General features: G+C 37.6%; 1 protein-coding gene across 3 annotated transcripts in view; it reads right to left on the bottom strand.

The window, feature by feature from the left end:
- Positions 1–16,082, bottom strand: part of FBXL4 (F-box and leucine rich repeat protein 4) — a 63,218-nt gene extending 47,136 nt beyond the window's left edge. Inside the window, exons 1-4 of one of the 3 annotated variants that reach the window (XM_074368599.1) lie at positions 15,924–16,078; positions 6,126–6,331; positions 1,786–1,906; positions 542–1,125 (exon numbers count right to left, since the gene is read on the bottom strand). In XM_074368599.1, the coding sequence (XP_074224700.1) occupies positions 542–1,053 (512 nt within the window). In that variant the 5' untranslated portion in view covers positions 1,054–1,125; positions 1,786–1,906; positions 6,126–6,331; positions 15,924–16,078. Of the gene's footprint in view, positions 1–541; positions 1,126–1,785; positions 1,907–3,545; positions 3,619–6,125; positions 6,332–15,923 lie in introns of all 3 variants that reach the window. The other 2 variants (XM_074368600.1, XM_074368598.1) reach the window with 2 other exon arrangements.
- Between the last annotated feature and the right edge of the window lie 1,499 nt (positions 16,083–17,581).

Here is a 17,581-nt window from a genome sequence, read left to right as displayed (position 1 = left end):
GAGAGAGAGATACTGCTGTGCAAATCAATGATGTAAATAAATAGGCTTTTAGGGAGAATGCATGAATACTTAAAGCAACATTTATTTTTAAATGAAGATCCTGGTTACAAAAACATCCACCTAACACTAAAGTTAATCCCTCAAAGACCTCCTCTAAAGTATCACTGACTTTGAGTTACTCAGAGTATTTAAAAGCAATAGCATGATGCCTGTTTGCAAATATGTTAGAAATCATATTTCCAACTAACTTGTCAGATTGGCCCATGTCCCAATTAGTTCAAATCATGCTTTTCATTTATAGTAAGTTCACACACACAAATCTCACAATCTATGAAAATTATAGGGTGAGGTTTTATAGGTAGAAAGAATGCATTGAATTTCATATGTGTGATCTTTCTTTCCCTAAGAAAAATTTTAAAAAACCAAAGTTGTTTAAATTACTTAAGAGGATGCTTCCAAAAAAAAAAAAAAAGGACTTTCAATATTAAAACAAACAAAACCTTTCAGCCATAGAACACGGTCATTAAAAAATGAGTCTTACCTGACTTCCGCTGGTGGACTTGGGGAATAGGGATTTGCAGAACAAGCTAGAATTCTAATGACTGCTCCAGGATGATAAGTTTCCAGAACATGAACAGCTGTAGGGTACACCTGTTGTTCAAAAGCAAGTTCCACATAGTCTTGGCTCTGAAAATTAGGCGGCGTCCTCTTGAATGGCACGGAAGCACTAGGGCACTGATCCCACCAGGTTCCGTAAGTTCGAAACACAGCTGTCTGAGTGAAGTCACCGGAACTCGGGAATACGTTTGGTACACCTGCCAAGTTCCACATGGTGTAGGACATGCTATTCTCACTCCCATAATGGGAGCTGAAATCCACTACCTCGTTGGCATACTGGATCACCTCTGCATTGAGAGGGGAAGTCCGGCTGTGTGGTTCTACAGTTCTATGGCTGTTCATCATTTCTCCCCTCGGAGCTGTCCTGGCTCGGCGCCGAAGGCATATATAATAAAACATAGTCAGAACTGTTAACATGGGAAAGACTGGTGACATCTAGATGTGAATTATGAAGCTTCAAAAGGTCAGGTGTCCTCGGTAAGACGCATGAACTCTTTGAAGGATGTTCTAAAAGAAATGAATGGCTTGGTGAAATAAAATAATTTAAATAAGCAGAAAAATGCATGGATACGGTAATAAACAGACTTTTTTCACTCTGGGTGATTCCCCAGAGTGAAACTGAGAAAACCAACATTCACTGTAAATGTGAATCTCTGATATAACTTATTTTATGTACTTTTAAGAAATCTAAATATTGAACTGTATACAATTTTATGCTATATGGGAAGCAAAACTGACATTATAAGGCAATGGAAGATGTATGACCCCCCTAAAAAAAACCCTATTTTATACAAAATTATAACTATCCTTCAAGAAATATTAAGTCCTTGAACTTTTAAAATTAAAATTATTTAAAATATATGGTGAACCACTAAAATACTGCTGTAAATCCAAAAGGATCTTAGGCATTGTATAACTTCACATTTTAATAAATGACTTCCTATTTTTAATTATTACTCACTTCCAAACATGCTAAGTATAGATTTCACATTATGAGAGTATAGTTTTCTGGAGCTGACAGTTAGTCCAGACCAACTAAATTAACTGCCTTACACATCACAGATCACCAGACAGTGTTTAATTTATAACTCTTAGCATTATTTGGTAGGGCAGTCCATGGCTGGCTGGCATCTGGTTTGCTGCCAGCTACTCTTAGAAATCACTCACCCCAGAGAGAATGGTCACAGGATACACACTGGAAATGCAAAGGCTGGCACTCATCCATGTGGCCTGAAAATTATACACTGATTTCAGGTACAAGTGGTGCTGAAACATGCCATTCTCTCACCTGTAACACAAGAGTTTGAGAAAATATTTTTATTTCTAACTTAGGAAGTCAAAGATCCCAACAAGATTATCATTTTAGATAAATAGCTATTTACTAGATATTGAACGTTCAAACTGAACAGGTCACATTTTTCTGAATTTTGTGGATAATTTTGAATAATTAATATAGTTTTCAAATGTTATGACAGAACATAATAAAAATACATTAATGAACCCTTTTCATATAGAGGTAGTAAACTCACAGCTTACGGGTCAAACTGTGCCCGCAGATATATTGTATTGGGACCAAACAGTGACTTGTAAAATTTGGAGGAGTCTGCCACCTTTCACTATCAAGAGGACCCCTGTGAGGAGAGGCCTGAGCTGCTGTGGTGGCTGCTACTGTTCCCCGCCAGCTCCACCAGTTTACAACACAGGCCTGGCCCCCGTCTGCACTGACTAGCTCATCTCTTGCCTACGCAAACAAGGAAATGAAACATACTCATTTTTCTATCTGTAAAGTCTTGAGTTTAACTTCTCCTAAGTCAAAAAAGGAAAACGTACCAACTTTTCTTTAGTAGAGCGATGTGCTAGACTTTCAAAACTTGAATGTTAAGATGATAAAACATTAAATGTCTCTCCCACCCAAAACTTCTAATGGTTTTTTTGTTCTTACCCACAAGATATAATCGAAATCCTCTGGTTTTACATTTCAAGGCTCTCCTCAAGCTAGAACCATCTCTTTCTGTCCAAGCAAGAAACTCTGACAACTTCTAAACAGGATTCATATTGTACTTTAAATCTCACCATTCCTCACCCAACCACTTAATCCCATAAATAGGCTTACTCTCCGGGACCACCTTTGTATCACGTATACACCCTACATTAGGGCTAAGTTTCTTGAAAGAAGGAATCTAGCCAAAGATTTCATTTCTCAACGTACTCAGTTCAAAGTAGGCACAAAATATCTGATATGTTGACAGAAAGGTGACGAGCAAACAAAAAAAATTCCAGAAGTCTAAAATAATTTAAACTTTTGTAACAGCATCCTCTGCCTCTCCATCTCAGCCCAATCAAAACACACTGAAATGCTTGACAAAATATGACCAGTAAAACAGTCAATAAAGAGCTGCGTTTGAAACAAGGAGGGAAAGCACGGTTGTGAGAAGCACAGAGGAAAGTGAAAAAGCAGAGAGCGGAGCTGAAGCTAGTAGGACTCCGGGGACCAGTTACGGCCTTAGTGGTTATAACAAGAGGACCTTCTAAAACCCTTGCAGAGAGGTCATTTCAAGCAACAGGTCATATCTGGAAGAACCCGCATAAAGTCAAAATTCAGGAAAGAGCACCCTGTCTGTGAAACCAGGAAGATGAAAACTTAGCTCACTGGTCAGGAAGCCCAGCCTACTTGACACCAACCTACACGATGGGGGAAGGGCACCGGAGGGAAATCAGCACCCTGTTAGGCACGTACCATGCAGAGTGTGGGTGTGAAGTCACACTGCCTTCATGGGTAAGAATTCCTACACCATCCCCAAGCCAAAAAATCTAAAAAGAAAGAGTAATCCTGAACTGGCAGGGACAGATGCAAAGCCTCATTGCAGGGAAGCTCCCACAGCACAGGACTGACTAAACCTTACTAACTAAACCCAGTAAAAACTTACAGATCGCAAGAGAGAACAAACCGCAGTGATGGGCAGTCAGTAGGTACACTCAGTAAATAGAGGAACTTGCACCCTAAGAACAGGAAAAGAACACTCTGAACAAGACTTTTTCTGGAAAAGAGTAATAAGGCATGTAGTAAAATAAATAAGGTGTTTCTGCAGCATATGCTTTAGTGCTGAGACATCATGAATCAACAAATCAGTTTCGCCTCAGGACATGTAACACCCAGTGCTGAAGTGTAGGACATGTTATAAATGCAGGAAAAAAAAACGGTTATTTAGAATATCACTTCTTTATTCAAACGTTTTACCTACCACAGGTATAAATCTGTCAAATAAAAAAAAATTATAAATGCACAAGTATCAAATCTTTAATGCCAAAACTTGAAATGATACAGTTCTTTCTTTTACCAAATACACTTTGTTTCAAAATAGACCCTGAGGTAAATTATGAAGGGTAATTTTCCAAGGAAGTTACTTGGCCCTTCTCCTTCTTAAAAGAAAAAGAATTAATGAAATAAATTTAAACTGCAAAAATGAAATGTAGGAAATAAAGAAAATGTGCAAGTATCCAACTCAACTGACAAATCAGCTAATTTGGAAGACTGGATGTTTTACTCCTGGAAATCTTCAAAGGACAGAAAACCATCTGTCAAGGTGGATGGATGGGTTTGACTGTATAATCTAAATCTATGGACACCACTTCTCACTCGACAGTCTATAAATTGTTGCAACTAAGCTCCTTTTACTTTCTTTATAAGACTGCGTTTATCAGAAAGTAATAGTTTTATAAAACCAAAGAAACATCTGCAAAGTAAGATATCATTCAAGTGAACTTTCACAATCATTCTTGACAAAAAAAAAAAAAAAACCCAGAAAAAAAATTGAGACAAACTGTGAAAGACAATTTCTATTTGACCTACAAAGCCACAAACTTTATAACTATTTCCCAGTTAGCTTTTACCACCATAGATTATGGGATAATATCAAAAGCAGCAAGACTGTCAATATGCTCAATATCATTTTTAAGCTGTTAAGTAAAATTTTGCATTGAGGCAACATATGTAAAAGTGAGTTACAAACTGTAAATATATGTTTTGTATGTTCAAACTTCTTCAGCATAGAAGGAAAATGTAAATAGATGCTTTATTCTTTCCAACTATAGATAACAACCCTTAGAGTTAACTTTTTGTGAGATAAAGCTAAAATGACTAAAATTTTTTAAAAAAAGGAAAAGCAGTGTTAAAAAAAAAAAAGCACTGAAAAAGCAAATATAGGTATTCTTTTTCCAGCCATACTATTTGGAAAAGTATGACGAAGTTAAAACCTCTTTTTGAAAATAAATACTGCATAGAAATAAGAAAGAGAAACGAGTAAACCCATTGTTTACACTCTTCATTGATTCTAAACTCCTTTCAGATCAACAAAGATGACACGTATAAGTGTTTGGTGAGGGAAGCAGGAAAAGCACATGGAGAAGAAAGGCTACTTCACGCTACTTTTCCCTGGGAAATGAAGCTGCAAAGGGAACAGACCCACAGTCTCAGGACTCACATGGGCAGCAATGACCAGGGCATAGTTCAAATTGTCCATGTACTGTCTGGACTTCTGCCAACACATGGAGGCAATTTTTGTGATAACCAACGAATAGCCCAATGGGCAATGAACCAAATGCAAAAGATACAATAATTCCCCTTTATGAGGATGATGGAATTCAAAGACAAAATGATTTTTCCCACCTAGTGCAAATAAACAGTAGTGTTCTGTATTAAATTTGTCCAAGAGGGTGGCTTTAAAATATACCTTTTGGGAGACATTTTCTTTTTCAGTTCATTCAAAAAGCTACATTAATTTTAAAGATTTGGACAATACATCAAAATACTATTTTCCATATAACAAAAAGTATGAATTAGAAACAGGGTGATCTTTATTTTATGTTGTTCAATCCAATCACTTGTCAACAATGATTATGAAGTAAGAAATTCTCCGCAACACACTGAACTTTCATACTAGCACAGTCAAGGAATACAAAACAACAGCCATTTTAACTTGTTATCAAGAGACCTTCATACTCCCTGGGAAACAACTTGCTTTATACGACATGATTTTATTATAATACAACTTTATTTTCATCCACATCTTTCACATTATAAAAGGCTTAACACAGTTAAATAATACAATTACAGAGAAAGCAGTAACAGTGGAAAAGAGAAATTAAGAGGTACAGACAAGGGAGAACATATGTTTCCTACTGAGATTTGAAGTGAGATGGGGAGTCGATGAGGCGGAGAGAAGCAGGATGGCAGGAACTGCGGAGAGGACCGCCTGCGCTTCGGTAGGCAGACAGGGAGGAAGGAAAGCGCTTTTCACGAAATAAACAAAAGGAAGCAATTCGAATGAGCTCAAGCCAGGACAACGCAAAGGCTCTGTTCATAGTGTGATGGAAGAATGCGGAAGAAAAGTTGAAAACTCAAAAGAGGGTTCTCAACTTATATTAAAGTGAAAAGATATGGGAAAGATAAAAAGGCCAGGCCAAAAGGTAAGGTACTCATTGAAGACAAGTCATGATGCAAAACTTACTTGCAAAATGACAGAGACATGTCCATGAAGTGACAGGAAAAAACAAGGGTTTCAGCAGCTTTGCATCATGTCACCAGAATGTCATAGACGGTGTAATGTGGTACCAAATCCAGAAAAAAAGGGCAAACTTTAAATGCTGCTGTTTCTGAATCCCGTCGAAACTAATCAAGGACACTGCTCTGAGGAGAGGACTTTTCTGATTGAGTCTAGAAATCAAGACATGGGGGAACGGAGGAAAATATTAATCAAGAAAAGAATGGAATTGTATTTGAATTTGCTGCAGCAGGAGACACTTAGAACCAGCCCTCTTTCCGGGCCTGCCCCCTGTAGGCTTCCGGTATCTCCTCCCACCTCTCCCGTAACTTCTCAGTCTCCTCCCTGGGTCCTCTTCCTTCTCATTCTTCTAAAATAGAGGTACCAGTAAAGGAAGGCTGTCTCTTTGATCACATGATGCACCTTCCACCCACCTTGAAGCAGTCTTCTCCCTGACCCTCCCGCTCCACACACCCACCACCCTTCCTGTAGACTCACCGGAACATCCACCGCGGCCTCACCTGCACTTGTGCTTTCCCACCTCAGCATCTCCCATCGAAGCCGGGTGGCTCTGGGACCCCCTGGCCCTTTCTCTGCTCAGCATCCTCTTACTCACCTTTAAGGCTCAGACCGTATCCACCACCCACTTTTTCTTTGCTCTTATATTTTGTGTGCCATTTCTTACATGCTGAGATACTGTTCTACCCTAAGAGACAATGAGTTCCTCAAGTTCAAAGAATATGTCTTAATTGTAACTATGTCCTTAGAGCTTAGCACATGCCAGTATATGCTCAATAAACATGTGGTCTTTTTTTTTTTTTCTTTTTTTGAGTCTGGGGCAGAGTAGACGACAAGAAGAGAATTAAAATAAATAAAACCAGTGACCCTTCAAGATAAGGCACATGTAGACTGAAAAACAAAGCAAAACAAAGTTCTATATCTTGATATCAAGGAAAAGAGGACAAAAATGGAAAATAATCATGGAAACACAATAGGTAAGAATTAAATGTATGAACTTCCCTGAAGCCATCCAATAAGGAATAGTACACATATTGAAATTTACTGTTCAGAGAGAATGTAAAAAAGTGGTAACTTCTGTTAGTACAAAAGCAGCCTTAAATACATAAAAGAGACCTGACCTTGACCACAAAGAAACTCTGATTGAAATTAAAGAAAAACTCATGAAAGAGATGACTGGAGAAGTAAAAGAAAGCTCTTTTCTCAAATATGATGATTTTTTTTAACACTTCAAATCTGTGTTAAGAGCATACAGTGACTATGAAGGACTGGAAAAACTGCGGATGAAAAACAAGTTCTTTAAAAAAAAGAAAAGAAAAAGGGCGGGGGATAACCTCAGAGCAAAAGAGAAGAGACAGGCCAATAATATGAGTCAGGATAAAATGACAGGTTAATATTGTTCTGGTATTACATCTGCTAGGGAGGAGCAGAGCCTGAGTCTTAGCAACAGCATCCCTTTTCCTTCGTAATTATTCACAACGTACTATATTGAAAAAAATGTAAGTGTCAGTACAGAGACTACTGGGGATGGAATATTATGACTTACCTGCCACTCTCTCCTCAAATAAATTCTCCTCCAGTTAAAACATTTTTATAATGATAATAATTTTTAATCAACGAGGCCCCAATACAGAATAAACAGGTGGAGTTCTTAACTGAACCAAGTGCATGAAGAGGGAGAGCAGGGCCTCCTCTCCAGCCTCAAGGCTTTCGGAAAATCCAGGCAAATGAAGCAGGAAAAGGTATGGGAACCAACCAGGAAGAAAAACCTAAAGGCCAGGGGAAAATTTTGAAACCAAAGAGGTAAACCAGACCCCTATCTCTTCTGGAAATCAAAGTAGGCCTCAAAAATATAAAAAGTATGGAACATAGCGGGCTGTTCAAACAAGCAAATGGCAAAGACTAAGCAAGAAGTGCCTAACAAGTCAAAGTAGGAATGAACTTGTCAGAAAATGAAGGATGAGATTTAGAACCAATTTAAACCAGGAACTGAGTGACAATGGTTAATTCTGCAAAACATTTTATTTCTCCTCTTTCTTTCCTGGACTTTAACAAGCATATCTAAACTTATAAAAAATTGCATAAACAATCTTTAGGAGCAACAAAAGGGAATTAAGGAGCCAATGTTGAAAAAAAAAAAACTGCAGGAACTAGAGGATAAGTGAATGGTGACTTTCTGACACAACAGATCTGGAAAACTTCCTACTCAAGATACTCTCACAAGTGACAAAGAAGGACATGTTTCTAATTACACAGGTATGATACTACAAAGTACCTTACTTACAAATGCCAAACATGCTGTATTATCTCTATTTTACGTTTTTCTTAATTGTTTAATGATGGTGAAGAATAAAGATGGTGAATGGGAAGAACTATAAATTAGAATAACCCTAAACCTTTAGCAGACAGACACACAATGTATATTTAACTAAAACTTAAGAGTATTAAAAATTAGAAATATCTGGTTGAGGATAATTTTAATGGACTCATAGAAGAGAGAAAAAAAATCTCTCTGTAGCTATTAAAACCATAAAGTAAATGTGAATTTATTTTAGCCAAATACTAGCTATACATGTGTACATTAAAATAAAGACCATTTTACCTAATAAAAATATAGTATTGAATTTAGTTAGCTTTCCTAACAAAAATCCAAGTACAAGATCATAGGTATGTCACTGCTAGCCATTCAAGCTAAAAGAGCAATTAAACTAAAATGGCATAATACTGTTAAATTAACTTTGGAGTATGCTTTACATTTCTAAATATGTACTCCATTTTAAGTGTACCGTTCAATGAGTTTTCACAAAGACATACCAATGCAACCACTACCAGGAGCAAGATATAGAATATTTCTGTCCTCCCCATCACCCACTCATTCCCTGTACCAGGGAAAAACTGATCTGCTCGCTGTCATTATAAATCATACTGTTCTTTATTCTAGAGTTACATATAAGCGAAATATGTATTACTTTTGTGTCTAATTTATTTTGCTTAGCATCACTGAGATTTATTCCTGTTGTTATGTGTATCAGTAGTTTGTTCCTTTATTGCTGAATCATCTGTATTAAATGGACATATTCATTCACCTGCTGATAGACATCTGGGTTATTTCTAGGGCCAAAATGTTTCCAAAATAGCTGTAGCATTTTACATTTCCACCAGCAATATATGACAGTTCTAGTGGCTCCACATCTTTACCAATAGTTAATATTGTCAGTATGTAGCCGTTCCAGTGGGCAGGTGGTGATATTCTATGGTTTTAGTTTGCATTTCTCAATTAACTAGTAATGACACAGAGCATCTTTCCATGTCCTTCTTTGCCATTTGTATCTTCTTTAGTGAAACGTCTTTTTTTAACCAAATTATTTTTTTGCCTTCTTATTATTTATTGAGTTGTAAGAGTTCTTTATACATTCTAGACACAATCTTTATCAGAGATATGTTTTGCTTTTTTTTAAACATTATTTTACTGAGTTATAGTCATTTTACTATGTTGTGTCAATTTCCAGTATAGAGCACAATTTTTCAGTTATACATGAATATACATATATTCATTGTTACATTTTTTTCGCTGTGAGCTACCACAAGATCTTGTATATATTTCCCTGTGCTATACAGTGTAATCTTGTTTATCTAGTCTACATATGCAAATATTTTCTCCCAGTCTGTGACTTGCCTTTTTATGTATTTGATAATATCTTTTAAAGAGAAAAGTTTTCAATTTTTAAACCCAATCTATTATTTTTTCCTTTCATGACATATTTTTGTGTGTCTTAGCAAACATTTTTACAGTACTTTCAAAAGAATAAACCCTAAGACAGATAGTATTTAATATCTTAAATCTGGGAACAGTTTAATACAGATTAATCAAATTTTAAGATGATGTCAAATTGGATGCTACAAATACTTCCAGGGGGAATACAAAATGGTATAGCTACTTTGGGACAGTTTGGCAATTTATTAAAAAGTTTAACATACCCTTACCAAACCATCCAGCAATACCACTCCTAGTATTTACCCAAGTGTACTGAAAACTATATTCAAACAAAAACCTGTACACAAATGTTTATAACAGATTTATTCATAGTCATTCCAATCTGGAAAGATCCAAGATGTCCTACAACAGGCAAATGGATAAACAGTGGTGCACCTATCCAATGAAATACTACTCAGTAATAACAAGGAATAAATCGCTCATTCAGGCATTAGCAGAGACGACCCTCACTATGCATTTTCTAAGTGAAAGAAGACACAAAGGCTACATATTGTTTAATTTCATATGTATATGATATTCTGGAAGAGGAACATCATAGGTAAGGAAAACAGATCAGTGGTTACCAGGGAGTTAGGGGAGAAGATGGGGTTGACTCCAATGGCTATACAGGGTCCACACAAAGGAATTCTTAGGGCAATGGAACAGTTCTATATGCTTCTGTTATCAGTCTTTGTTTTGGACCAAGACAGTCAAGTTGGAGATCTGATACCCCAGAACTGGCCCGTTTATGGGCATACTAGCTTATTAGTCTGTTCTTGACCAACATATCCTGAAAGGACAATTATCTACTAGTTGGCATGTCCTGCCCATTCATCATGCCCAGGGCAAAGCCTGATCTCAGAGCTCCAGCCACTCACCTGGCCTTAGGGAACCACCTGTCCAGAAGTGACCTTCATGACTTCAGAGAGATTCCCAACTCAAAACAAATTAGTCATTACAGATCTGCATTTATATATATGAGTCAAATTAGCCATCTTAAAGACAGAGAAACAACTTGAGCAATTAGAGCAAATGGTCTCCAATAAAAGTTAATGCAAAAAATAGAATAGTTCTAAAATAATAACTTTTCTTTTCAATCTGAATTAATAGGGTATAGTTCCCATAAATAAGTAAAAGCGAATTTTTAAAAAATTTTAAAGTTATTGGAAATTAAAATCATGGTGGTCAAAATAAATTTAAAACGTAAATGAAAAGAATAAGTAACCTGTAACACAGATGCAAGAGACCTATCTACATAAAGTGAATTCAAGAAGAGACTGAAGGACACGCAAGTATAGTTCCCATAACTCTTCTTAAAAACATTACTCAAGAAAGTATTCCAGTCAAAAACAAATGAATTAAAGTAAGTAATTTTTAAAAGGGGAAGACATAATATACAAGTAATCAGTGACCTTATAGTTGCAGTACTGGTAAAGTTGTAAAGTATGGGTAGGGAGAAAAACAGAAGACAAGTGATGTAAAAAGGAAATCAAATCAACAGAACCAAGAATATGAGGAAGGCAAGGAGTCTAGGAGGTATGAGGGCAACAGAAAGTCCATTCTAGATGGTTTTAGAATTTCCAAACTTGCAGGGGAGAAAAAAGTAAATATGAATAGGTTAAATTTTCCAATTTAAAAATAAGCCCTTTTGCACAAGGGATCCTGGTAATGGAGTAATTCTGAATCTTGACTGGTGACTATCTACATAAAAATTTCAGGAAACACACACACACACACAAACACAAATGCATGTAAAACTGAAGAAATCTGAGTAACATGCGTAGACTGTAGCAATGTCAATATCCTGGGTGTAATATTGTGTTATAGTTAGGCAAGATGTAGCTACACAAAGAAACTACGTGAAGTATACACAGGATTTCTTTGTTTTATTTCTTTTAAATGAATGTGAATCTGTAATTATCTTTTTTTTTTTAAGTTTTTTAACAATGCCAAAAATAAATAAACAAACGCAAACTTGCAAATTGGGAGTAGGGAATGGCTGGAAGGAAAAATAAAAGTCTAGCTAAATGATGTTTGATATTTATAAGAGAGACAAGTAAAGCAAAATGATATAGAATAACTGAAACATATGGGCAATCAAGATCTATCTAGAGCACACAAAACTGTCAGAGATGGCAACAGTAGTATCAGACAACATAGACTTCAAGGCAGCAATAATTAAACAGAGCAAAAAATTGTATATTTTGTAAGATTAAAATCCACTAAGAACAAACACAGCAATCTACAAGGACGAATCCAATCAAATTCATAGACACAGTAGGAGACTAACATATTTTGATTAATGATTTGGCAGTTTTGAGGAAGTAATAAGGGTCTAGTACAATAAATGTGTCACACCAAAAAATAAGGGAAGAATAGCTTACCAAACATGCTTTGGGAAAATGTCCATACATTTAGAACAGTAAATTTAGAATACAGTTGGTCCTTGAACACCATGGGGTTTAGAAGCACTGACCCTCTGTGCAGTTGAAAATCCATGTATAACCTATAGTTGGCCCTGCATATATACATGGTTCTTCCTTATCCTCAGTTCCGCATCTGCAGTCAATCAGTAGTGGATTGTGCAGTAATGAGCATTTACTATTGGAAAAAATCCACATATATGTGGACTCTTACAGTTCAAACCCATGTTATTCAAGCATCAAATGTATTATCAAAGCAACCAATTTTTTTTTCAGTAAAAATATATAACAGAAAATAGCCAATAAGAGAATACATACAGAGTACTTTAATGATCTTGGAGTGGAAACTCAAGATCCCATAAAGAAAGAGAAAACAAAACTGACAATATATATATTAAAGATTTCTATATGGCAAAAGCTCCCAGAAACAGCATGTAAAGAATAAACGATGAAAAAATACTAGCAAATGGTGTACCAAGTCATTGATAGCCACGACACATAAAGAGCTATTACAAATCAATAAGAAAAAGACTACTTCATTAGAAAACTAAGCAAAGAATATGAAAAGGTGAGCAACAAAAGAATACAAATGTCCAATAAACATTTACAGATACTCAACTCCAATAAGCAAAGAAATGCAAAATTAAAATAGTAATAAATACTACCTTTTATCCATAAAATTACTAAAATGTAGAAAATGATCAGACCATTTTAGCAGAGATTATTTGGGGACAATTCTCCATAGGTCTCTCACATTTCTGCATACCTTAAAAGCAGGGGCACTGATAATCTCTGTCCCAGACTATCTTTTCAAGGGTATTTATACAGCAAACATGGTTAGCAGATAGAGAGGTCTCCCTCTGGAGTAAAGGGCAGGTTTGTTTACTATCCAACATAATAAAGATAATGCCTCTTTCCAGGGCAACGGTTAGATAGGGCTACTTGCAACCTATTATGAAAGGGTCAGGTTCCTTAAGCTCAAGGTTCCTCTTCTGTAATGCAATCTACTATATGTGCTAGAATCACCTGGCCCTCGTCACATCACCCCATGGAAATCAGGCTTCAAGGTAGTAGCACAAGAAAAGGATGATCCTCTGTCTACTGTTACTGCTGTGCTTTGTCTCTGAACCAGGAATCTCATGTCTTCTGCCACCATCCATGAGATTGTTAGCTAGAAAGTAGGGTAAAACTCAGCCTTGACAATTCCTGGCAATGATACAGCAACAGCAGCAGCTTTCTGATAAACTGTATAAATTTACTCTTACAATAATCTTTTTAAGAGAAACATAGAACAATCTATCATAATTTAAAACATATTTATCCTTTGACCCAGCAATTCCACATCTAAGCATTCACACTAAGGAATTAACAAATGTGCATATGTACATATATATATATACATAATACACACACACACACACACAAATACACACAAAAAATGATCCCTGAGACTTTGTTTCTAATAGAAATAAATTTGGAATGGCCTAAATATCAACAGTGGATTGGTTAAATAAATTCTGGATTATTCCTACAATGAAATATCAAAAACACTTTAAAGAGATAAGGTTATATGCACTGACACTGAAAGACGTTCATCAATTATTACTAACTGGAAGTTACTGAAAATTATATATAGTACACTGCCACTTGAGAAACACACATAGACTTATATACATGTATTTTCAATGTCTGGAAGGAGAAGCAACAAGAGAAAGGCAAGCTAAAATAATACTTGCAAGAAGAGGCAAGAAACTTTAAGGTGAGGGTGGCATGGGGAGGAAGGAGCAAAAAAGAGAATCAACTTATGCCCACTATTTGAATTACCAGACATTAAAACACATTATAAAGCTACAGTAATAAGAGAAGCATGGTAGCAGCATAGGAAGCTAGAGATCAGTAGTTTAGAAAACAACAGTTTAGAAAAACAACAGTATACAAAAATCAGGGCCTAAAATAAATATAGTATTTGTCATCAGCAGGGAAAAACAGAATTCAACAAATGGGGACACTGGCTAACAACTATGAGAATAAAAAGAGTCTTACTTCCTTTCTTACACTAAAATATAGATGTGGTCAGTTAAAGATTTAAACATGAAGAATAAGATCACTAAAAGTACTAGAAGAAAATAGAGGTGGATATTTATACACAATTCATGTGGCAAAAGGTCTTTCTTAAGAGGATATCAGAGTTGGATCCATGCTGATCACAGCAAAATTTAAGAGGATGAGGCAATGAGACTAACCCAGTAAAGAAAGGACAGTTTTTGTTAACTGACCACATTTAGAAATAAAAGAAAAACAGCAACATTTTAAGATGCCATTGTACAGAGGAGTAAAATTGCATTACTGGACCATGGAGTTAGTAAAAAGGACTAAACATCTTACACTGAGCTGACCTCTCTGATTTTCAAGTCCATTAACAGAAGGGAAGAGCATGAAAATGCAGGGCTCAGAAAAGTAACATTTGGGACTGCAGTTAAAAAAAAGAAAAGAAAAAGAAAACAATGGAACTTAGAAAGAATTGTGGAAAGAATCCAATTCAATGAACAATTCAAATGAACACAGAGTGCCTACTATGGGGTGATGCATACTGTCACCAGAAAGACAAGAACACTGTCCCTTCCCCCAAGAACTTAGTATCTAATAAACGACCACAGAAGCGTTGATGTATGAATCCCCCTCTACTCAACCATCAGGTACAATATGTAATATAGGACAACAGAGGCATGGAGTGATCTTTTAGGAAAAAAAAAAAAGAAATTTACCTATATTACGAACTTAAGAAACTGATGAGTGCATGCCAATAAACAGTAAAGACAGAATGTGTCCTCTAACAGACCAGAAGCAAGATCCTCGCAACTGGTGTGACTGAGACCTCCAGGGCATAACGCCAGACAGGGTATCCTGCCAACGCAACAACCTGATCACAGGTTTTTATCATCTTGACTTTCTAATTATTTGTATATTTTAATTAGTGAATGCATCCGAGCCTTCCTGGCAATGAGCTTTTGGGAAACCTCAAGGAAACCCAAAACCACTCCCACTGCAAACATGTTGACAAGGAGGCCAAGTGGATGCTCATCATCACACTGTACTCCAAGGATAGCCTAAACATAGACACAGGGCTGCTGCCGGCTATCTCGTGGCAGTCCTGAATAAGGACATGGGCCTGGTTAGGCAAAAACCATTCGGTGCCAGAGAGAAATCAGGGCAGCACACGCAGGAGCAACAAGTACACAGGCGGGCAGGTAGCCGACTCAAAGCTGCACAGTCAGCACTACCCGCCAACCCCGCGGTGTAAACAACCCTGCGCCGCGCACAAGGACCGACGTCTCACGCCCCGCAGACAGACGCGCAGAGAAGCAGGGCCCGAGGTAGCTAAACTGCAGGGTCCCCAGCAAGCCCCACAAGCGCAGCGCAGGCGGCGAGGAAGGGAAGGCCGGGGCGGGGACCTCTGCCGGACGCCCGGGCTCCCCGAAGCGCGGCGCTCCGCCCGGGCCTGGCCCAGCCCCAGCGCCGAAAAAGGAAGACGGAGACCCGCAGGAGGGAGAAGCAAAGGAAGGGCCGTACCCTGCAGGGTCCCGGAGAGGCGCGCGCCGTGGGCTTCACCAGCGACCAGGCGGCGCCGGGACGCCGGGGCTCGTGGGCGGATCCCAGGCTCCCGCGCTGCCGAGCGACCGGGGCAAGCCCAGCCCAGCGCGACCCGGAAGGAAGACGCACAGGCCGCGAGCCGGGGCGGGGCCAAGGTTGGGGCGGGGCCACGGCGGCGTCTGGACCGCCCTCTCCTAGGCCGAGGGGAGGGGCTTCCTGCTGTCTTCCGAGCCCCAGTCGTACCCTATGAATTGCCAGTTACTCCCCAGCCGGCAGTGGTTGCAAATCTACTGTGGAAATAGCCCCTGCCTCTCTTTGGCCTGCCATCTGTAGTGTAGTCCTGCTAGGCTTCTTCAGTCAGAGTTGATGGATCAGGGGATGCATAGGGATTACGGGTGGTAAGATTCTCAGAGGAAAAGTGAAAGAAGTTAGAGGCGCTCTAAAGGCTTAATTTACCGAGTTTGCGAACCTCTTCTGTCCCAGATACAAATCTTTCCGCAGGTTCATCTCCCTCCCAACATTCCGAAGCCCGTGATCATTACCTCTGTTGAAGAAGATGCTCTCATAGTCTCCCTTAATCATTTTTTAATTATTTTCAGTAGATAACAATATTACCTTTTTTTAGTTTGCATGTTATCTCATTACAAGGTTTTCATTAAGATGGAAAATATTCAATAATGAAGAAATGTTGAACTACACATTACTTGCTATTTAATTGCCTAAAAAGCAAAATAATATGGGTGATTATAAATTACCTACATGAAGTGAGCTAATGTATGATGTGCAGTATAAATTGTATACAAAAATGAAAAAATTTTAAAGGAATTGAAGCTTAATCCCCATCCCACCTTCAACTCCCCCTGAGCGTGGCCAGCACTTGGTGACTTGCTTCCAAAGAACATGGAAAGGAGGGAGAAGTAGCTTTATTGTGGAGAAAACTGGGAAACACAACCTTGGCCAGATGGAAGTTAACACCATTAATGATAAGCCAAGTTGATAGCATGATATGATGTGATAAGAAGGGTACTTCATCTCTGTGATATTCTCCTCAAAACCCTTAAACACGGTCTAACCTTGAGAAAACACCAGAAATCCCAAGTATCCTATTAAAAAAGAAAAAAACCTGGAGAAACTGAAAAGAAAAGAAACCAAACAAACAAACAAACAAACAAGGAAAAACTGAGAAATTGTCACAGACCAGAGCCCCTTCCCTTAGAAGACAGGACCACTAAATGTAACATGGTGTTTTGAATGGGATCCTGGAGCGTGAAAAGGACGTTAGTGGGAAGACTAGTGATATTGGAATAAAGAGTGGAATAAATTAATAGTGATGTATCAGTGTTGGTTTCTTAGTTGTAATAAATATACTGTTGTAACATAAAATGTTAACAATAAAGGGAAAACGGTTGAGTGGTATAAGGGAACTCTGTACCATCGTTGTGACTTTTCTGTCAATCTCAATCTATTCTAAAATAAAGAGTGCATTATAAATAATGAATTAATTTATTAATAAGTAAATAAAATCTTTTATGGTTGCCAGTGAGACTTAATTGTCTTGATGTCTGTAGAGCACTCAGACTCAGTCTTACTAAAATAGTTTTTCATTTCTAATATAATTTCTAAATAAACTATTCATT

Source organism: Camelus bactrianus, chromosome 8 (assembly GCF_048773025.1).
Source record: "Camelus bactrianus isolate YW-2024 breed Bactrian camel chromosome 8, ASM4877302v1, whole genome shotgun sequence".
NCBI classification, from domain to species: domain Eukaryota; kingdom Metazoa; phylum Chordata; class Mammalia; order Artiodactyla; family Camelidae; genus Camelus; species Camelus bactrianus.
Note: the sequence above shows the minus strand (reverse complement) of the source record. Positions and strands in the feature narration are given on the sequence as shown.